This window comes from Octodon degus, unplaced genomic scaffold, assembly GCF_000260255.1.
Source record: "Octodon degus isolate 3935 unplaced genomic scaffold, OctDeg1.0 scaffold00026, whole genome shotgun sequence".
Lineage (NCBI taxonomy): Eukaryota > Metazoa > Chordata > Mammalia > Rodentia > Octodontidae > Octodon > Octodon degus.
This window is the reverse complement of record NW_004524602.1, coordinates 10,375,113-10,398,193: the sequence shown is the minus strand read 5'-3', so window position 1 is coordinate 10,398,193 and position 23,081 is coordinate 10,375,113. Positions and strand designations below refer to the sequence as shown.

Below are 23,081 nucleotides of genomic sequence, written 5' to 3'. Positions count from 1 at the left end.
CCCTGGCAAGTGCAAGGGCCTGAGTTCAATCCCCCGTTCTGAAAAAAAAAAATTAAAAAAATAAAAAAATAAAATAAGCATTATTGGAGAATTAAAACTAAAGGAAATATAATTTCAGGGAAAAATAAATGTATACAATGCTAAAAATTAAATAATGAATCTAGTCTAATCATAGTTCTTACTTTACTGTGTTCAGAATTTGTTCCTCTTTCCCACTAGACTTGCAGGAAAGAACACAGCATTAAGCAGTGTGTGACAAAATCTCCTAACTTAAGAATCAATTATAATAATTCTCAATTTTTATTAGCTAAAATTTTTATAAATATGAATGGCTTAAGAAATTACCTCATACCAATCTCAGCCACAAATACTGACCTTAAGTTAGATGTAACTTTTTGTAGACCAAAGTTACATTTGTTAACATGTGTATGGAAGGAAAGAGAGTGAAAGTGAGGAAATGATCTTTAGTAACAAGAAAAACAAAAAATTTACAATAAAAGTGCTGCATGTGAATGGGGAACTATAATCACTTGAGGAACATCTATGATCCTTATGGAGATAAATCAGAGAACTGCCCAAATTTGTATTACATAAAACTCTCTCTCTCTCTCTCTATATATATATATTTTTTTTTTTTTCCATTTAAACCTCAAACTTAATAATGGATGTGGGATAAGCTTGCTTACCACCTAAAAATTATATATCTGTAAAGTTTGGATTTTTGAAAATACCACAGTCCTTAGAAAGCTACGTCACAGATGATGGATTGCTTCTTTTTCAACCTCAAACATTCTGCTTCTTGAATACCTGTACTGTAAAGGGGGTTCTTCACCATTGGGTAGATGGGGGATCTCAGGTGGTATTACAAAAACAGTGTGTTCACTTTTGAAAGACTCCTCCAGTTCTATAAGTCGTACTTCACCACTCTTGTCCATATCCACCTGAAAGAATTTAAAAAATACATATTTTAAAAAATCCTTTTAGTCAAAGGTCCATCTACAGGTAATGATTAAACAATTTCAAAAAAGCATCCTAAAGAACTGTTAAAATAACAAACTGAAAATTACTGTACACAGTACACTATCTTTTCAGCATGAAAAATGGAAAGTAACATATATTCATTTTTGCTTACATTTACATAAAGAAATACATGGAGAAGAGTAATGAGATGGATAAAGACAAGACAAAACCTAGATAACCCAGTGTACACCTCTTTACATTGTTTTGTACTTTTGAATCATGAGCATATAGTCAAGAAATATTTTATAATGTGTACACTAGAATAGTTAGCTCTAAATGTTTTTTTTTCTTTTCAAAGTTTTATTGATAAACATATAGCAATGAGACAGTTTCAAATCAAATCGAATCTAAATGTTTTTTTAAATTTTATTTTATTTTATATATTTTTTAAAATTTATTTTATTTTATTTAGCTAGTTTTTTATTTTTTTTTCAAAATTTTATTGATAAACAGATAGCAATGAGACAGTTTCAAATCCAATCGGAAGTACAGTTTCAACAAATAATACACTGCATATATTCTTCTTAGTGGTTAATTGTTGTACAAGATGCAGAGCTGAGATCTTATTTACAAACACCATTAGAACAAATCATTCTATTCATTAAGAGAATGTAACTATATATCTATCCTAACCACTTTGAATACACAGATACAAAATGGACATTCATCGGTATACCCCATTTTTTCTAAGTTCCGTTATTGAATATTATAGGTGTGTACGCTCAGCAAAATATTCTAAAAGAGTCCAGTAGCCCATAATAGCATTGGGTCTTCTGTTTAACTGGCAATGTCAGAAATTATTGACCTGAGTCCCCCACAGCTCAACATAACAGCATGGCTTTACTTCCTATGTTTCGTCTTCATACTTTTCTACTGAATGGTTAAGACCAAGGTAAAGCAGGACCTGTGCAACAAGAGTTGTAGCTTTTGGGTCTGAGAAGGTCAGTGAAATGCCCTCAGGATTTATCCTGAGATCCTGTACCTCAGATTGTAGAACCTTTGTCAGTGTCAGCCATGTGGATGAGTCACGGCCATTGCTTGGCCAATGTGCTCTCTGTGAAAGTCTGAGAGAGTGTCTTTTCCCCATGTGACTCTCCTTAGGCACACTCTATTAAAATTTATTTTAAATGTAACAACTTCCACTTGCTTTTTAAAGTACACTATATGTAGGATAACATTTGAATTAAACCTTAGTTCTATCAATATTGAAAGCATTTAAGTAGCAATATTAAGGTAGTACTGTACGGCAAGGAAACACTAGGAAAAAATGAAAACTGCACAGGGCTTAAATTGCTCCACAATACTCATAAATCAAACAGCAGAACACTGATACTAATTTTCAAAAAGTTATCATACATTTGACAGATATGTTGCACAGAACTGTATTTTCATAAGAAAAAATGTATACTAGACAAAATGAGTAAACTGGGGAACAAGAACTGTTAACAAGTTATATTTTTAAAATCACTTTATTTGGTATAGAATCTCACCATGCAGCTCAGATTTGTAGTGATCCTGTCTCAGCCTCCCCAGTGCCAGGATTACAGGTGTGTACTGTCACGCCTGGTTTTGGTGGCCATCATGGCACACCCTGGGTTTTGGGGCCAGCATGGCATGTAGTACTGGGGATCAAACCTAGGCAGGCACTTAGACCACTGAGCTATCTTCCCTGCCCAACAAGTTATATTTTAAAGAAAAGGAATTAGGGCTGGCCAAATAGCTCCGTGGATTAAGGTGCCTGCAAGCAGGTGCAGGGGCTGGGGGTTTGATCCCCAGGCCTGCCATGCTGAGCTGAGACAACAATTGAGACTGGGCATAGTGGTGTGTGCCTGTAATCCCAGCTCTTGGGAGGCTGTAAACAGGAGGATCACGAGTCCAATCTAGTAGTGAGACCCTGAACACCCTGTAGACCCTTCCCTAAAATACAACAACAACAAAAAAAAAAGAAAGAAAGAAAGAAAGAAAGAAAGAAAAGGAGTTAACACAGAGTATAGCAAAAAAAAAAAAAAAAAAGGAAATAAAATACCAAACTAAACAAAAAAAGTTTAAAGTTTTTTTCTATTAACAAGTATGTGCAAAATTTTATTATATAAATTATTGATTATAATTTCACAATACTACATATTGTAATTTCCAAGATTAAAAATATTACTAATGCTAATCCATAAAGTGAACTAGCTAACATTAGGGCATGTTTGTGAATCATAACTAATGACAAGAGAAAATGTTCACAAAATAATGATACACGAAAAAAATTGAGCTAAACTATATATCCATTATGATTAATTTTAAAACAGTAAGTATATTATGCAGATACATCTTTGCATTCTCTCACACACATACACAACAAACACACATGCACAAACTTCTTAAACTTGGTATGAGTATTGTCATCAATGAACAATTTTTTTCCTTTATTTTTCAATCCAAAATTCATTTGATTTTTTTCTTTTTCTGTATTTTAGGGAAGGGTCTACAGGGTGTTCAGGGTCTCACTACTAGATCAGACGCATAGTGACTCTCCTGTTTACAGCATCCCAAGAGCTGGGATTATAGGCACACGTCACCACACCCAGTCTCAATCACTATCTCAGGGTGCCCCAGGGGTGGGCACAGCATGGCAGAACCAGAGATTGAACCCCCAGCCTCTGCGCCTGCTTGCAGGTGCTTTAATCCACTGAGCTATTTGGCTGGCCCTCATTTGATTTTTTATAAATACAAAAAGTAATAAATTCATAATAAAAACTTTTTAAAAATATTTTTTATTCAATCTCTATTATATAAACAATGAACAAAAATAAGAGACATCACTTGGGCAATGTATCACTGAAGAGTGAGGGTGACAATGATTAAAAACATGGCCTAGGGGACTTCCTGGTCTCAGCTCTACTGCTGATTAGCAGTGATCCTGGGGCAGGCACCCCATTTTTGTCACTTCAGTCTCCCCACTTGTAAACCTGAGATGATAACAGTACCCACCTCATATAGTTAAGAGGACTGAACAAAGTAATATTTGAAAAACATTTAATACAAAGCCCAGTTCATGGTAAGTGCTATGCTTACAAAACAAATCAAAACAAAGCCTTAAAGTAACTGGGTTAATTTCTCCAGGAACCTGTCAAATCTTTATCCCTACATACTTTTTAGATCTGCTACAGTAGATATAGACACAATTCTGTGTTCTTTTTATTTCTTCATGTATAGTGATAGTGCCCAAAATTACTGTATAATTTATAAAAGAAGTTAGACTAACTGTCCAACAATGCAGCAATGATCACACGAAAGACAATGACAATTTGGGTGATTAGTGTCGCCTCCATGCCAACACCATCAGCTTCAGACTTTTACAAACAACCTTTCCACCATTAGTAATCTCACTAATTGTTTCCTTAAGAAATTAATCTTGATCAAAAGTAAATACTCCATTTAATACTAGAGCACTTTTTTTTCTTAAATTCAAATTTAGTCTTCTTTATTCCAGCACACAGACCCCCCATCTGAGTAAAACCTATCTGCACTTCTAAAGTTATGCACAAAATGTGAATGTCTCCAATCATTACTCTGGCCTGATGAAAAACTATTTTCAGTCAAACACCATTTTTGGCATAGAGTTTTCCCTTTAGTGACACTCACTGATCTGCCTATAAAATCAGTGCTGAAAGAGTAACCGCCATACTCCCAAGTCATGTTACTTAGAGATTACCAGAGAATAAAAATGTAAACAAGGCAGAATATATTGCTTTTAGAACAAATTATTTCAATTCTGTTGGGATATTTAAAAGTTAATCAGCATAGAGATGCTATCTTCCCCTTTTAGCTTGTCAAACACTTTTATATGGTAAAACTAGCAATAATGCAATAAATACAGTAAATTGAGCAATCACATATCCTGCACTATTCAAAACTGATACCATCTTTTTTAGACAGCATGATGTGTTTAAGTATTTCTATTATGGTTTTAAGAAAATAATCTAATGTGAAAAAAGTTATCAGCCTAAAACATGTCTTTGTAGGACTGTAATAGAAACTAACTGGAAGCCATCTACATGTTAAAAATATGTAATAAAGAATGGCATGTTCACTGGATGAAATAGAGTCATTAATAATGAAAACAGTAAGGATAATGCAGACTTCTGGTTGAACAAGATAAGTGAAGTTTGCTTTTAGTAGCTCCTGAAACCTCATGAAAAGGAGGGTAAGATGACGGGGAGGGGGAAAAAAAAAAAAACTTCAAAGAGAAAATGAACTGGAGAGGGGGACAACAGCAGAGGTAGAGTTCAAAACATTTTAGAAGCTACAGAGTCACTGACCTGTCAAAAGTGAAAGTCTCTTACCAGGCACTGGGGAGGGGAAGGAAGAGAGAAACTACATATGCCATTTTCTTTCACCAGGCCAGGAATAACAAGTGCCAGATGCCCCTGAACTAGGAATGCAGGAGAGGCTGCAGCAGAAGGAATTATTCAAAAGCCCACAAGTAAAGACTCTCAGATCCACGGCCCAGCCCAAGACATTACCTCTCACCAATGCTGACAGAAGACTAGGTTAGGTTTTCCTGAGTAAGCCAGAGTTTTTTCCTTAAGGGTACTGGGGGAGATGAAGGAGTTTACCAAAAACAGGTGAAGTAAATGCTCACATGTAACAACAAGGAGAAAAACTCAATTATCTTTTTCACTCAACTCTGAGTAACCAGCAGTTAGGCACATGTTCCCAAGGATAGAGACTGGCTAGAGATTGGAGGATACCTCTCAAAAAAATGAATAAGCCTAAAAGAAAAAAAAAAGTTCAAGGCACTATAACTTACATGGCTTCCAATGAAGTAGATGAATTATTTTACGATTATCATCTTAAAAGCAAGGAAGTTAACCACTAAGAAGAATATATGCAGTGTATTATTTGTTGAAACTGTACTTCCGATTGGATTTGAAACTGTCTCATTGCTATCTGTTTATCAATAAAACTTTGAAAAAAAATAAATAAAAGCAAGGAAGCCTCAAGCCCCACTTTCTCAGAGAGCATTCCTATGAGCAATTTTGCTTCTCAAGTTTGATGACCAACCAAAGAAATTCCAAGACATACATAAAACAAGTAACCTTAAAAAGTGCAAAACATACAGATAAATGTATTAAGAGATAGAGAACAGAGGAATAAGACACCTTCACAGTAACTAAAATGAGTAAGCCTATACTCATAAAATAACAAGATGCTATATAAAAAAAGGAACATTCAGTGACTCTGTAGGGAACTGCAACTATGACAGCATAGAGACAAACTATAAAGGCTGAAAGACTAAATTGAAGAAGTCTCTCAAAGAGTACAGCTGAAAAAAATTGCATGAAAATCATGTGATCAGCCCATTAGGTGGGCTAATGTCCAAACAATAATGTCTCAGAAAAAAAGAGAATAGAGTTGAGAAAAGAAACTAAAACAAAGAAACTGCAAGAAAATTCCACAGAATTGAAAGAAATGTATTTACAGAATAAAAGAGCTGACACATATTTGAGTCAACGAAGAAAAAAAAGGTCTACAACGAGCATGTTCTTATGAAATTTCAGGAAGAACATCAGGGATCTTAAAAGCTTGCAAAATGGGATCAGGCACAAAGGAACAGAATGCAAGTTGGCATTCGAGTAAGAGAGGAAAGTAAAGCACAATGCAGCAATGACTTCAAAAGTTTAACCCAACAAAGTTGCTAATCAAGTCCTGGAGAAAAGCAAGATTTTCAGGCAGGAAAAGAATGAATGAGAGACTACAATAGAATAGAACAGAAAGACAGGGCTGGAGAGATGGCTCAGTGGTCTAAAGCACCTACTTGAAACAAGCTTGGCAAAGCACAGGGACCGCGGTTCGATCCCCAGCACCACATGCCAGCCAGACCCGCCCCCTGGTGGGCTGAGCTGGCCACACACACATCCAATAAATAAATGTAATAAATAAAAATAAATAAATATTTAAAAAAAAAAAAAGAACAGAAAGACAAGGAGAGATGAGAAGGAGGAGGAGGAGGAGGAGGAGGAGGAGGAGGAGAGAAAGAGGTACCCCAGGTATTTTTCTCAGTGAGCTATTAGAATACACGCTTCAACATAACACAGGTGGGGCACAGGTACTAAAGCTAGAAAGCAGGAACCCCAGCTTTAGAGAGGTCACTACTGTGGTTACCGTGTGAAAGGAAGTGCCAGGTGATAGTCTAAAAGCAATCAGTTCAGATTAGAAAAGAGAACGGAAAGCACCAGTTGAACTTTTAAAAGATGAAATGTGTTTAAAAAATAAACTCTTCTTGGGAGGCTGTAAAGAGGCAGATCACAAGGAGTCTACTCTAGTAGTGAGACCCTAAGCACCCTGTAGACCCTTCCCTAAAATACTAAATAAATACATAAAATAAACTTTTCACTTCTGTACAAAAGTTCAGCAATGAATAACAGTCACAAGACAAAAACAGATGTCATTAAACTGTGAGAAAAATCTATGCATTATATGAAAGGAAATTTAGCTATTATCTAGACATATGCGTACCTTTCCTTGCTGTAATTACATCCAAAGTGGTAATAATATTAATACTATAATTACTTCACCAAAGCTCACGCTTGTCTATACTGGGAGAATGCTGGTGGTAGTAAATATGGCAAAAACAATATGAAGCTAATAAACATCATTAAAAACATATTTACAAAGTAAATGACAACACATAGCTGAAGAGAAAGTCGTTACCTCTGGGGACCAGAAATAGGATGATGAAAGGACAGAATAAGAGAGTATGGTGAAATTATTAAACCTTTAAATCTGTTAGGTTTTACTGTGTTAAAAAAAATGTAAATTTACTTTTAAAACACTTAATAGCAATATTATAAATGTTTATAAATAATCTAGTCATGTACAAAACAAAATTATGTAGAAACACTGGCAGAAGATGTAGACTAGACTGTTCATTAGAGTATAAGGCTTAAGAGTTTTTTCTCCCTTTATTTTCTATATTTCCTGTTACTTTAATAATTCAATAAATGTGCTAAAAGAACTGAACTTTCAATAGAAAACATAGAATACTTTTATTTATTTAATCTTATTTATTTGGTACAGAGTCTCACTATACAGCTCAGACTCGTAGTGACCCTCCTGTCTCAGCCTTCCCAGCACTGGGATTCCAGGTATGCACTACCACGCCCGGTTTCGGTGCCCAGCTTGGCGTCAACACAGCATCAGGTACCAGGGAATCAAACATAGGTCCTTGAGCTTGTCAGGCCGGAAGTGCTCAGACTGCCAAGTTATCTCCCTGGTCCCTAAAGATACTTTTAAAAAACAACAACACGAACAGGTCAATGCGAATTCAAATCACACATATCCCTGGTCAAGTGCAGTGTCCACAAGCTACTCAAAACCAAGGAAGGTACTTTCTACCTCAAATGAGTTAAGTAATAAGCAAGGGCAGCAATGACAGATGTGAACAAAAAGGTTAACACAATTGCCCAAGGTTACAGGAAAGAAGGCTGGAAACTACTGCTGACTCCATGGTGAAATACTGTAAGGTTGACTGTCTATGAGTACCAGGTATTTTAAAATTTTTATTAATGTATTTAATGGTTTTTCTCTTTTTCATATCTTCTCTCCAGACATGTATCTACTTGCCAGGCTCTAATCTTTTTGTTTCTTTGGGAAATGCTTGGAGTCCAGGATAACTGTTCAAAATCTCAACACTGCAAGGACTATTAAAATTTAAAAATTTGTTCTGTAGATTAAATACTTTGCTAAAAGATATTTTTCCTTTACTTGCACATCAATTTCAACATTTACAAAAATTGCTGTGCTGTAAATCCTACCGGCATTTACCAGTTACACATCTCTATCTTTTGGAAAGCTCAGTAACATCTGCCTTTATTGAAAGGAAAAGAAACCCAACACCCACGGCAAGATAAAATTAATTTTCATATTCTCTTATACTTTTCACAAGACATTAATATGCTCAGAAAACACTGCAAAGAGTTGCCTTAAAAACCAGGGAAAAAAATTTACCAGATTATTTGTTATACAGAACTGCCCTCAGTTAAGCACAATTCTACAGGAACAGACTGTAAGGATTTAAAATATAACCATGTGAAGAACAAGAACACATGGTTCTTAAATTAGTCATAAATGAAACTCAAATAATTCTCATATATTGTTTTTCTTATTTCTATCCAGCATTATTCACCTTAGATCTTTTTTTCCTGTACTGAAGTTTGAATCTAGGGCCTTCACATGGACCTACATCCCTATACTTTTATTTTTAATTTTGAGACAGGGTCTTGTTAAGTTACTATGAAGTTTTCCATGGCTCAAACTTGAAATCCTCCTGCCTTAGCTGGGATTAAGGCCTGTGCTACAATGCCTGGCTTTACTTCGGTTTTTTATTTTATTTTAATTTATTTTTTTTTTTTTTGCGGAACCAAGGATTGAACTCAGGTCCTTGCGCTTGCCAGGGTAGCACTTATTCCACTGAGCCATCTCCCCAGCCTCTTTACTTTGGTTTTTAAAGTCAGTCAAATATTTTGTTTGGATAAGCTAAGATTAAAAAAGGAAATATCTTATTTTTGCTCAATCTCATTCATTACAGGCTTAACAGTTAATAGTTACAACTAACTTTACTTAATTTCAGAGTTAAACTGCCAGGGGTAAGAGAATTTGTTCACCAAAAAAAAAAAAAAAAAAAAAGAGCTCAAAGTCATTCAACTAACCTATACATAAATGAATATTTTTAAGATGTTGTTGATACTGAGAAAACATGTACAGATTAAAAATAAGCACTTTTCGTGTTTATTGTGTGATTGTAGTTATAAGGCAGGTTGGGTGTGATGGTGTGTGCCTGTGATCCCAGCCCGCAAGAGGGTGAGGCAAGAAGATCATCGTGAGTTCAAGACCAGCCTGAAATATATAGTGAGATCTTGTCTTTAAAAAAAAAAAAAATCCACCCATTTATCTACCTACCTTCCTATCTTTCTTTATGATAGTAACATTGTCCAGTTACTTAAATTTCAGGAAGTTATGCTAAACTAACACTAAGGTTACAATTAACCTCAGCTCCAACTATGCATGTTTATTAAGATAAATTTAAAAATTTTGATACTTGACTTTATATAATAAAATAATCTTTGAATTAAAGCATTCTCAGTTTTAATTTTCTGACTAGACACTAAAATCTTTAAATATAATGTTAACCCAGTAAAGGAGGTGATCTTTTGTTAGATCTACACTTTGAATAGCTAAATGACATTTTAGGAAAATGTATACCTAGAAACAATAATTATACATTTAATGAAATTTATTTTTTAAGACTTCTTGGAATTTTTTTAAGGAACTGTCCCAGTTATTTCCTGCACTGACACGCATCACACCAATAGCACGTGACTGACAGGAAAGCAGAGACAACATAATGTATCAGCTACTTTAACTAAGATATACTTGTTTGGACACCATCTCCTAGGTATCTAGTAAAATTATAAGTCTTGTATATTTTACAGTATTAGTGAATAATTTATCAAAACATGACACTATATGAGTTTAGCTAAAAGAAAAGCTTAGGAATGAGATACATTAAATGGGCCAAAAGGAAACCATATAAGATTTATCTCTTCTGGGCTATACTCCTACCACAATTTCAGGGTTCCCATGTAGTTTAATAAATTTACTGGATAGAGCAAGCTATAAACTAAACCCCGTTCACTAATGTGGTTCCTTATGATTCAGTTAGCCTAGCATAAAGAACAACTATTTCACAATGTACGATGTTATTCATAAGAGACACTCTATAGGTCCATATGCAAGAGGAATGGAAACCTAGCACCATATGGGAAAAACATTCACACTACATAATGCTAATCAGAAACATATAAAACTGGGGCTGGAGAGATGGCTCAGTGGTCTAAAGCACCTCCTTGAAACAAGCTTGGCAAAGCACAGGGACCGCGGTTTGATCCCCAGCACCACATGCCAGCCAGCCCCGCCCCCTGGTGGGCTGAGCTGGCCACACACACACACAATAAATAAATGTAATAAATAAAAATAAATAAATAAAAAAAAAGAAACATATAAAACTAACACAATTATCCCAGTGAAAAAGAATTTAGAGAATTTTTTAAAGATATACCTATTTAGGCCTCCATAATGTGCACTCTTAATATTGTCACTAAATACATTCAAATGCAAAATGAGATATTTTTATGTTGCAAGCATGTTATGATATCTGGTTTTCTTTTTCTTTTTCTTTTTTTTTTTTTAAATTTATTTATTTATTTATGTGTGTGTGTGTGTATGTGTGGCCAGCTCAGCCCACCAGGGGGCGGGGCTGGCTGGCATGTGGTGCTGGGGGATTGAACCGTGGTCCGTGTGCTTTGCTAAGCTTGTTCTAAGTAGGTGCTTTAGACCACTGAGCCATCTCACCAGTCCCGTGATATCTGGTTTTCATTAGTACTGTAAAGATTTATCTGGGTGTAAAAAGGGCATACCTATTTATTGGGCAAAAAAAGGACATACCTATTTATTGCCAATATTTAATTTTATAAGCACCAAATAAGGTAAACTTAAAATCAGGACTAAAATATTGAAAAATAAGTTCTTGGTACGACACTGCAATGAAAAATTTGTCAAAAGCTAGGATATTATGCCTTTCTCAGACTAAATAGGCAAAGTTCAACCTATAAAAGGCAGGGTTCCAAATACCCATCTGTAAATATTGTTTAAAATGTAGAAAATACATCTTGCCTCAAAATAAAGCCCATTCTGAAATGATAAAAATGTTTTATATTGTAGAGTCACAGTCACATGGAAATATATTTATCAAAAATAAACAAAGTATACTGTTCAAGGGTATATTTACTGTATTATATATGCATAGTATAAAATTTGATTTCTGCATGTTCTCAAAAGGGGTTTGAGTATCATTCCACACATATAAAATTATTTCTATGGCATAACACTACTTCTGTCCCATTTGAACTAAAGTTAACTATCATTTATATGAGTACTTCTATGGCAAAATGAAGTAAGTTCTAAAAAGGTAATGACATGTATTCCTCTTTTGCCATTTATAAGGGTTTCAAGGGGCAAAGTTTGTTTGATTGATTAATTGATTGATTGATTTTAGTACAGGGTTTCACTACGCAGCTCGGACTCACAGTGATCCTCCTGTTTTCAGCCTCTCTAGCACTGCAATTATAGGTGTGCATCACTGCGCCGAGGACTCGGTCACTGGCTCAATGAGCCCCAGGAGCGGGGCAAGCATGGCATGTGGTGCTGGGGAGTGAACCCTGGTCCTTGTGCTTGCCTAAGCAGGTGTTTGGTCCGCTAAGCTATCTCACTGTCCCTAAAGGGCAGAGTTTATATTTCTGGGCATCTTTTAACTTATTAATTCTTTTTTTTTTTTTTTTAATAATGTATTTGGTACAGGGTCTCACTATGCAGATTGCACTCATAGTGATCCTCCGGTCTTCAGCCTTCTCAGTTCTGGGATTACAGGCATGCGCTACCACTTCAGGTCTCAGTCACCAGCTCAGCAAGCCCAGGGTGGGGCCAGCATGGCCTGTGGTGCTGGGGATCAAATCCCAGTCCCTGGTCTTGTCTAAGCAGGTGCTTAGTCTGCTGAACTATCTCGCCGGCTCTTTAACTTACTAATTCTCTATCAGCACCAGAAAAAGTATGTTTTACATCAATAATTGCTCAAATGTCCTAAACCAAAAGGAGAGGTACAAGCCTAAACAAGGATGTGAACCTGTTCCCACTATTATTCATAAGTCACTGAAAAATTGAGTGGGCTGGGGAGATAGCTCGGCGGCCTAAGTGCCTGCCTGGCAAGCACAAGGACCCAGGTTTGATCCCCAGTACTGCACGCCATGCTGGTCTGCTGTGCAGCAGGACTCCAGGTGCATTGTGAAGCCACCAAAACCGAGCCCGGTGGCACAGGCCTATAATCCCAGTTCTTGGAAGGCTGAGACAGGATGATCACTAAGAGTCCGAGCTGCATAGTGAGAACCTGTACCAAATAAATACATAAATAAAATTTTTAAATGTTAAAAACTGAGTGTTTCTATGTCATGAAATAAAACCAAACTAATCTATAAATTTGAATAATACTAGTCAAATATAAATCGTTGTAATATTTTGTAGGATTTTTTATACCACCCTACTCTGAATACCAGTGAGATAAGTAATTATAGTTATCTCTCCTCATAGTACTTTCAAAAACACAGATCAGGAAACACTGAAAGAATAAATGACTAGTCATATTTATGATAGTTGTATTAAAGTACTCCTGATTCTCAAAATAGTGTTTTTCACCACTGTACATACTGAGAATCATGTTTCATTTTTATAAGACACACTTGGTACTTAACAGTAAAGGACATTTTCATGTCAGACTTAGACTTGAGACTGTAGAGATATAGATTTGAGACAAAAGCCTAATGTCCCAAGAGAGCAAAGAACACTGGACTGAGCCCGAGGAGGGTTGCCATCTGTTTACAAATTCCCAGAAAGCTGGGACCCAAGGCAGCGGATAACAGCTTCTCCTACAGGCGCCCAGTCCTTTGATCCCTTGCTTGAGATGTTATCGGCTAGCATTTGTGTAAACCTAGTGTTAGGCAAATGGTTGAAGTTAATAATGATAATAGTTTGTATTTACTTAGGTAATTATGCACATTCCTTAGCCTGCCTTTACCCCTCAATAAATGTGAGATGCTTCTGAGGCTCTGGGCTCACTTGGAGAAAGACTAATCTCAGTGAGACCTCTACCGCACCGACCCATAACATACAACATGAGGCAATTTCTGAATATTAAGGGATGTGTTATATTTTTGCTGCTCTGCCAAAAATAATCTCTATTTTCTTTTTTTTTTTGGTGGAACCGGGGATTGATCTCAGACCCTTGCGCTTGCTAGGGAAGCGCTTATCCTACTGAGCCATCTCCCCGGGCCCATTTTTTTTTTCTTCCCGGAACCAGGGATTTGAACTCAGACCTTTGCGCTTGCCAGGCAAGCGCTCATTCTACTGAGCCATCTCCCCGGCCCTTAGCCATCTCCCGGGCCCCTTCTATTTTCTTTCAGTTACATACATTTGAAAATGGTAGACTTCTTTAACTTTACAACTATCAATTGAGATAGTATATGATAAGGTTTTGCTTTCTTCCTTTTTTCACTGTCATTGGCCTACAGTCAAGAACAGGATACACATATAAAGTTTTGAGTATAGCACAAGTAACTATTTTCTCACTCAGAGTAAGCAGCTGACCTGATCACCCCATCACCCCTGAATATTTTAATATGTACTTAATACAAACAAGGACAACCTCCTACATGATTACAATGTAAATGGAAGTTAACTTTAATATATTAATACTATCTAATCTCCAAATTGCATTCAACTTTTATTGATCATATCCAACCAAAAGGATCCATTCTGAACTATGGACTGCACTTAATTGTAAAGTGCCTTTATTTCAGTTTAGGACAGTTTCTCAAGTTTTCCTTTCTTTTTCTAACCTGATCCCTTTTGAATTACAGAACAGGTCCTTATAGAATGTCTCTAGTTCCTGTTTGTCTGGTTTTCCTTGAGATTATACAGTTTATGCATCTCTTAATTTTTTTTAATGTACAGCTTATGTATCTTTGGCAGGAAGATTCGTAGAACTGATGCTGTGTTCTCACTCCACTTATTAGGGGCACATGATGTTGATTTGTCTGGTTATTGAGGGTGTTAACTTTGATCACATAATTATAAAGTAGCATTTGCCAGGTTTTTCCACCAGATAGTTATCCTTTCCTCCTTTGCTATTAACATGTATTTTGGAGGATCTTAATTTATAACTATGTTAGGTCCTGCTCTTCATTTGACTTTTTTAAATGAAAAAAATTCATAACAAAATAATGAGAACAGTGATGATACTGTTATTATTTTCAAAGTACAATGTTACACAAAAGATATTTGCAAAAACAAATAGTATAAAGCTTTTTTTTTTTTTAATGAACTAAAAGAAACTAACAGTATAAATGAAACAAATTATGCACCGGATTCTAAACTGATCAACTGTTACCTGCATAGATGTATGTTTTCCTATTTTATCCAATAGCATTGGTACTAATGCTTGATGTTCAAGTTGTCCCAGATTTGCAAGTGGCAATTTCTTCAAATTGGTTTCTCTGTGCAGGTATTTTAATAATGTCTTTACTATTGTAGAAACAATCCCTCGTTTTCTAATTCAAAATACTTTAAGGTTCATCTTATACTTTCTCTATGCTAAATCTAAGATTATTTCTTCATTTAATTGAGAATAGTATTTTTTTTTTTTTTGAGAATAGTATTTTGAAGTCAAAAACTGTGCACACCAGCTATACATTACTATTAGGTTATGACTGCTTAGAGGTCCTCTCAATGTTCATAGAAAATATAATTGCATGTAGACAAAGACACATACTTACTTCTGTATTAATTACTTGTCAGTGAAAGCCAATAATACACCAAACCTCCAATTCCACTCCAACACTCCAACGTTCATTTTAATTTTATCCACTTCTATATTTGTGACTTTCCTTGCTGTGGTAACCTCTATAGACCAAACTACATACCTTCTATAATGATACTTCCCTCCTCCAGATCAAACTGTGACATCACATTTGCTGAGCCCACCCCATAGGGACACTTTCCTCACCTACTCAGATTCTGCCATACCACATTATTCTCCCCTCTGTGTAGACATTCTCTCATTCTATTTAGATTTGATGCCCTGTAACAATCTGCTCCCACAGCATGGACACCCTCTTTATCCTGCTTGTCCTCTTGTTCTCCACACAGGACATGCCTCCACATGGATGTTCTACGTGCCTGGCTTGGTCTCCAACACCCACATTAGGCTGCTTACCCTTCCCTGCCTACTCAGGGTGAGACACTCCTTCTCTAGATCACTGTTTTTTCCATGTCCTCTCTCTCCAGCATGGGGAGCCAACAAGCTCTACCTCACTTAGTGCTGTTATGACTAAAAGGGAAAAGTGATGGTTTCATCCATGCATTTAAGCCAGCAAAATTAAATCTATAAATTCACTCACAGTTGTATAAATAGTCATGTAAAATATCTATTACGCTATTCATCTACACTCAGCATGTCAGAGCCTCCTTAGGCAAAAGAAGACATATAAATTAAGGACCTAATTTATATTAAGAGGTTAAAAGGCTTAAAAAAGTTCCCAGCCTCTACATGTACAAACAAGTTTAGGAAGGAACTTCACTGTTTTATATTAAAACCCACAGGTCAATATATTTCTACAAAATAATTCTAAAAGCCATGTTTTTAGCAGACCACCCAAACTTTAATTCTAAACAGTCAATTATTAAAATAGAATTCAGATTTTGTGAAAAGCTATAAATAGAAACTAACTCATAACATTTATAGCAGTTAGAGCACCACAGACATGTTGTTACTTACTTTATCTACACAATCATCAAAAAATGCCAGGCTTGCATCTTTATCACTTACAAAAGAACATTCTTCAATGAAGCGAATAAACATTTGTGTTTTGGTCATCATGTTATAAAACTTTTGATGTGATCGGTCTCGGCTTCTTAAGAAAGCTGTTGAACATGAATACATACTATGAGAACATGTATTATTTATTGATTCATAGAATTTTTGACATCACCATGATCAACACGTCACCCCTATCTGCCCATATTCCTAAGCATTTCTCAGGAAAAGAAGCTAAGACTCCTGAGTAGGAAAATGATCTGACAAATACAAAAGCAATAGGAAAGGAATATAAACCTAGATATCTCAAATTTTCAATCAGAATTATCTTGTTTCCTCATTTTATTTTATTTTATTTTTTGTCCTTTTGAGACAGGGCCTCACTATGCAGTTTAGGCTGGCCTTGTGCTCACTCTGTAGCCCATGCTGGTCTTGAATTTGCAATGATCCTCCTGCCTCAGCTTCCTGGGTGGTAGGATTACAAGTGTGCACCATCATGCCTGGCTCTCCTCATTGCCCTGAAGGTTACACATAAATTAATAAATTTTGAAACATTTATTGCTATTTTTGACCAAACTCTGCATGTTATATGCACATGCATATCCTCATGTGCTCACACTCCCCTTATACACAACATAGATGTCTTTTTAAAGGATGTTCCTTCTGATTATCATTTATTTTACCTTCTTTCTTGTTTTGTTGTTTTGAGACAAGGTCTCACTAGATAGCCCTGGCTTGCCTTGAACTTACAATTCTTCTGCCTCCGCTACCCAACTAGCTGGGATTACGAGTCTGCACCACCACACCTGACTACCTTACTTCTTCAAATCACAGTGAAAGTTTCCTTTCTGACTTCACTTTACTAATTATGCTCAGCTACACTGTTCTTGGTCTTCTTTTAGGTCTATGAACTCAAGCTCTTTCCAGCTTCAAGGGCTTTGAAAGAACTTCTCTGCCTGAAACTCTCACTTTCCCTTTTTGCTAATTTTTCTATTCATCTTTGCTATCATGGCTTAGACATTTTTTCTTCAAAAATGCCTTCATAATTTAAAGTTGTAAACTAAAATTGTTCACTCATATTTTGTAATCATTCATCCTTTTGACCGTAAGCTCCATCTCTTCTGCATGCTAAGTGCCGAGCATTTAGAAGCATCAACATGTACTACTAAATTTTCTTTCAAATATTAAATACTACAGAAGAAAGTAAATATGTATTAAGATAGCAGTTATACTTCGGATCTTCTCAACCTATTTTTTTCTTTTTCATTATGTGGCAGTGACAGCAACATTTATAAAGCACAGTACAATAAAACAAGTAAGGCTGCCCAAACCTTGTGGTAAACATCCAGGGGTTCCTCTGCCTGCCTGCCCTGAAAGATGAGAATGATGAGTGGTGCCTTAATTCACAAACTTAATTCTATGATTCTGGAGAAGATGCCCATTTTTCTGTTCATATAGGAAAAATGGCTGTGGTCATGTTTGTCCTCCAAAGCAAAGTTTTCCAACAAAAACAAAATTTTGCCAAACACTTCTGTTTGTGAACTAAACTGTTGACAAACACATTCATGAATCAAGGCACTGCTACACTGGTATTTCAACACGTGACAAAGTGAAAAACCATGCATATGACTATGGGGCTCTGTACTTCTCAAATAATTTATTTTGTGTATCTTGCTAACAGAATTATATTTAATGTGCCATAGAAAGATCAGTCCTATGGAAACGGATCAACAGAGCTGCTATTCACACATCCTTCAAACAGTTATGTATTTTGAAAAATATGGACTATCAACCCAGAGAGCAAATAAATCATCACAAGGTGAAGCTCAGTAAGACAAAAGCTATAAAACTATGCAATCACTCACCTTGGAGGGCAAAAAGAGAGGTTGCATCTGTTGCTGTCTCAGAAGGGGCTTGTGTTATTGGCCTTAAGTATGATCTATACCCTTTCAGAATAGAAGCCATGAAAAACAAAAATGCCTCTTGGATTTCCAAATCTATCATGTGCAACCTCTTTCCGGAATTAAAATCATAGTCATTCATTGTTAAATCCATTAGTCCATCATCTCTTGGTCTCTGTTGCACTGTGAAGAAATACAGTATTAGTGTTCACTCCAAACTGTTAAAACTAATACTCTAATAATATCAATGTAAATTTGTTGTGGCTTCAAAAGGGCTCATATGACCTCAACTATTTACACAGCTTCATAGTATGTAAGCCTTATGAAAGTATGCTATAATGTTTTCTACGCTCTATTGAATACTTTATATGTAGTTAAACATAAAATGTATTCTTGTTTATTATCAGAATAAAAAGTTAATGAGCATATAAACTGGTCACAGAGTTAATGCAACTCCCTCCTGTCACTATTTTTAGTAAAATATAAATGGCTTCAGGATAAACATACATAGAGATTAAAACACAAAAACTACTTCCCTTCTTCCTGGACAGCTCAATGCTAAAGCCAATAGGTAACAAAAGAATAACTTTACAGGACAGAAACCTGGTAAGATAGCACTTTAATGAAGTAATCAAAGGGGTATCTTCATCAATATTGAGATAAATTGAAAAGGGCCACCTGGTAAGAAAGCAATGAGAGGAATACATGATCCCTTCCGCATCCATTCCTGCCAAAGATACATCACCTGCAACTATCATGAGGACATTCAAACTTACATCATGGATCATTCTATAACAGAAGTGTCTTTCACAAGTATCAAGAAATAGCCAAGGGGCCGGGGAGATGGCTCAGTGGAATAAGCACATCCATGGCAAGAGTAAGGGCCTGAGTTCAATCCCCGGTTCCACAAAAAAAAAAGATTTAGTTGTTTGGAGTTGGGGAGATGGCTCAGTGGAATAAGCGCTTCCCTGGCAAGCGCAAGGGTCTGAGTTCAATCCCCAGTTCTGCAAAAAAAAAAAAAAAAAAAAAAAGAAAGAAAAAGAAAAAAGAGATAGGCAAGTCTGGGAGCACATGCCTAAAATCTCAGAACTGCAGAACCTTCAGATAAGATCACAAGTTTAAGCTTATACTGGGCAACCAAGCAAGACCCTGTCTCAAAATTAAAAGGTAGTAAAGGTTCAAGATGTAGCTCAATGCAAAGACTCTGAGTTTAAGCCCCAGCATTCTAGTATTACAAAAAAAATAAAATAAAATAAAATAAATAAATCAAAAGATGAAGGAAAATTCAAGAATTGCTTTCAAAGAAAGGATACTGAGGAAACCTGAAATACAAACTATTCAGAAGTGACAGGGCATCTACTCTCAGAGGATCAGGAAAAAAAAAGTTTTGGCATTGTTCCAAAATTTAAGAATTTTTTTTTTAAATACAAGGAATAATTAATCATCTTGGGAGAGTTTGACAGTTTTTACTGTTTAAGAGAGACTACAAAGAATAGGGGCTTTGGAACCAGAACGCCTGGGTTTCAATTCCAGCATCATCCTCACTAACTGTGCTCTGTGACAGGCTAGTAGTCCCTTTCCCTCAGCATTCATTTTCATACTTTTAACTATAAAAGAAGAACGTATGTGGAAGTGCTCTGACATTCAACACTCAAATAACAGCACTGTATTATTTAAGTGTCTACAGTTCTAAGCTTTAAGATTCTGCCCTTTGCTACAGCTGAATGGGCTATTTCTTTTGTTTTAATAATACTTAAACGTGGCTACAAGAGCTATTGGACTTGTCAGTTTTTCAAAAGTACAAGTACTTGTAGAAAGCGGTTAGCTTACTAAATCTAAATGTATACAATCTGTTCCATGAAATAAATTTTGTTATACTGGTGTCATTTATTTTTCATATCTCAGTAATTTAAAAAAAAAAACAAACCACCAAAAAACCCCCACTGGGCATTGTACCCAGGGCCTTGTACCTGCTAGGTAAGTGCTTGGCCACTGAGCTACATCTCCAGCCCTTTCAAAACTTCTGAGATAGAACCTTACTAAGTTTCCCAGGTTGGCCTCTAAGATGCAATCCTCTTACCTTCGCCTCCCAGGTTAGCTGGGACTACAGGTATGCACAAGTAAAAATATCCCAACATTTTTGAGCTACTGTGGAACTACCTACTTGTTAGCAAATTTACTTTGTAAACATTATCTTTTTCCATTCCATTTCTAAGTATACTATAAGTAAGTTGAACCCTTAAAGCTGTATGCTACTTCCTATGCTTACGTTTCAGTAACAAATGAGAACCTTACAGATTGCTACAACACTATTGACCATGCTTCACAAAAATAAATATTGCATTAGATTAGATCAGCTGGACATAGCAGTACACACCTGTAATCCAAGCACTCTTGGAGGCTGAAGCAAATGGATTTAAAGTTGAACCCAGTATGGGTAACCTGGTAAGTAAGTGATACCCTATCTCAAAATTTTCAAAATCAAGAAAGGCTGGGATGTAGCTGAGCAAGAGGTTCTTGGGGAAAAAACAAAATTAGATTATAGATTCTGAATGGGTCACAGCTGTTCTACCAAGAGAATCAAATAAAGAAATCAAAGTTTGTTTTTATTAGTAATTCTAGATTACATCAAAATATACCCTTATATAATTTTTCCTGAATAGTTTACATCCTCATCAATTTTCATTTTAATTAGTTTCATTCATGCTTTTGACAAGCTTATCTTCAAACTATTTGAAGTAACAGATAAAAAACCTAAGCGGCTCTCACCCCGCTGAAATCATCACCCTTCTCTAACATAGTTCAAATCATTTGACTCAGACTTTCAAAACTAACTTTGTGTAGCATGTATGATGAAAATATACAAATGAAACCCTTCTTTTTTTCATGTTACTTCAATAGTGGTAGAATTAAGCAAAACAACCACTTTGATATGCTTTTGAATTTTATTATTCCAAGATGGTTCTATGAAAATCTGTACGAGGTAAAATATATTTTGCAATCTCCCATGCAGCTTCTAACAAATTTTCCTTTAATGTTCATTTTTAAAGAATATAAAATGCTTTCATTCAGGTAAATTCTTTTGTACATAACGTATGTCCCTTTCTCATATCAAATTCTTCCCTCTTACCTACTCACTTACATTTAGCAAGTTGCTGGTGCAAATTATTCAGTGTGTTCATCAGATTTTTACATGGCTTCTTTGGAAGAATCTTCCAGGCTACATTCTTCTTGTCACCAGTTCTGAGATTAAATGACAATGACAACATATTTGTTACACAGACTTTGAGGCAAAATATATACCTGCTAAATTTTAAAAGGGGGAAAAAGAATACATACTGAATTTAAAAAATGAAGCATGTACAAAATACTCGTTAATGAAGAAACTACTATAGGGATAAACTACAATGCTGAATAATTTTAGATTAACTTATGTAAGGGTAGAACCTACCATTAAATATAGCATAAGTAATTACATTAGTATTGAATATATTACACTTGCACTGGACTCATGTTAATTACCACAAGATTTTTTTCCCCCTTCTCTTAAATACAATGGTAAGTTTCACTTTTTATTCTGTATTGTGCTGTTACACAATAAAGAAATTAGATTTCAAATTGTCATTTTAATCTGTATCACTTGTAATTTTTTGTTTTAATTCTAATTTGTACCCTCTTTAAAAATAAATAAAATTGTCAATTTAAGTGAATCAATGTATTAGTTAAAAGCTTTATAGAGATCTGCTTTTTTGGTGTTCAGAAATCAAAGTCTTTCGGTTTCTTCTGTCCTCATTGTGAACATAACTACAGAGTTGAAACAGTCAAACTTATTTTTAAAATGTATGGTACATTACTGCGTGATGCTGGGAACTAGGGTTAAGACGCTGACCACAGTGTTCTGAAGACAAGATAGCATCACAGCTGAGGCAGCCAAGGAGAGCAACAGCTGCGGTCTAAGAGATAAAGACAGTTCTCTCAATCACTAAGATTTACTGCTTAGAATGTCCTTGATCTTCTGTTTCACAAGGCCTTGCCCAGTTTCTTGCCTTCACCTCAGCTATTCCCTTCACTTTTCCTCTCATTCCCTCTCCCCATGAATTTGGTTGGAACCCAATAAAATATGGACAATCCAGAGAAGGTTTTGTCTTAGCTCCTGGAACCCAAAAATCATATCCCATTCTTTTCTTTAAGCCTTTGCCATATTCTCATTTTAGAAGATCAGAGGTCTGGCCAAGCTCCCAATAGTATGATGTGTTTTTTGTTGTTTATTTTCCCCCTGCTTTTGTCTCCAACATTAAAACATTTTCTTAATTAAAAATAGCTTAACATGGTGAAAATTAATTTTAATCTTCATTTAAGAGTGTCTAAACACAATATTAGGAAAATCTTAGTGTAAGATTTTTCTTATACATTTTAGTAAAAGCACTGTAGAAAACTTTTAATAAAGTTATGATTCATAGAGATCAGAATATTTTGGTATACTTAGCTTCCTAGCTTCCTAGAAGTAGAAAAATTATTTTTGCTCCTTTCAGAAAAGAAATAATATGAGACTGAATTACTTAACTCAAGGGTAACATTAAGAAATACTTCTGGAGGGCTGGAGAGATGGCTCAGTGGTCTAAAGCACCTACTTAGAACAAGCTTAGCAAAAGCATCAGGGACCACGGTTCAATCCCCCAGCACCACAT

General features: G+C 35.6%; 1 protein-coding gene across 4 annotated transcripts in view; it reads right to left on the bottom strand.

The window, feature by feature from the left end:
* The window catches only part of Dennd4a (DENN domain containing 4A), a 145,044-nt gene that overhangs the window by 43,009 nt on the left and 78,954 nt on the right, over nucleotides 1-23,081 (bottom strand). For all 4 annotated transcript variants that reach the window (XM_004628802.2, XM_023712455.1, XM_004628801.3 and 1 more), the window contains exons 11-14: nucleotides 21,536-21,636; nucleotides 18,358-18,576; nucleotides 16,454-16,599; nucleotides 808-941 (exon numbers count right to left, since the gene is read on the bottom strand). In XM_004628802.2, coding sequence (XP_004628859.1) covers nucleotides 808-941; nucleotides 16,454-16,599; nucleotides 18,358-18,576; nucleotides 21,536-21,636 — 600 coding nt within the window. The remainder of the gene's footprint in view (nucleotides 1-807; nucleotides 942-16,453; nucleotides 16,600-18,357; nucleotides 18,577-21,535; nucleotides 21,637-23,081) is intronic.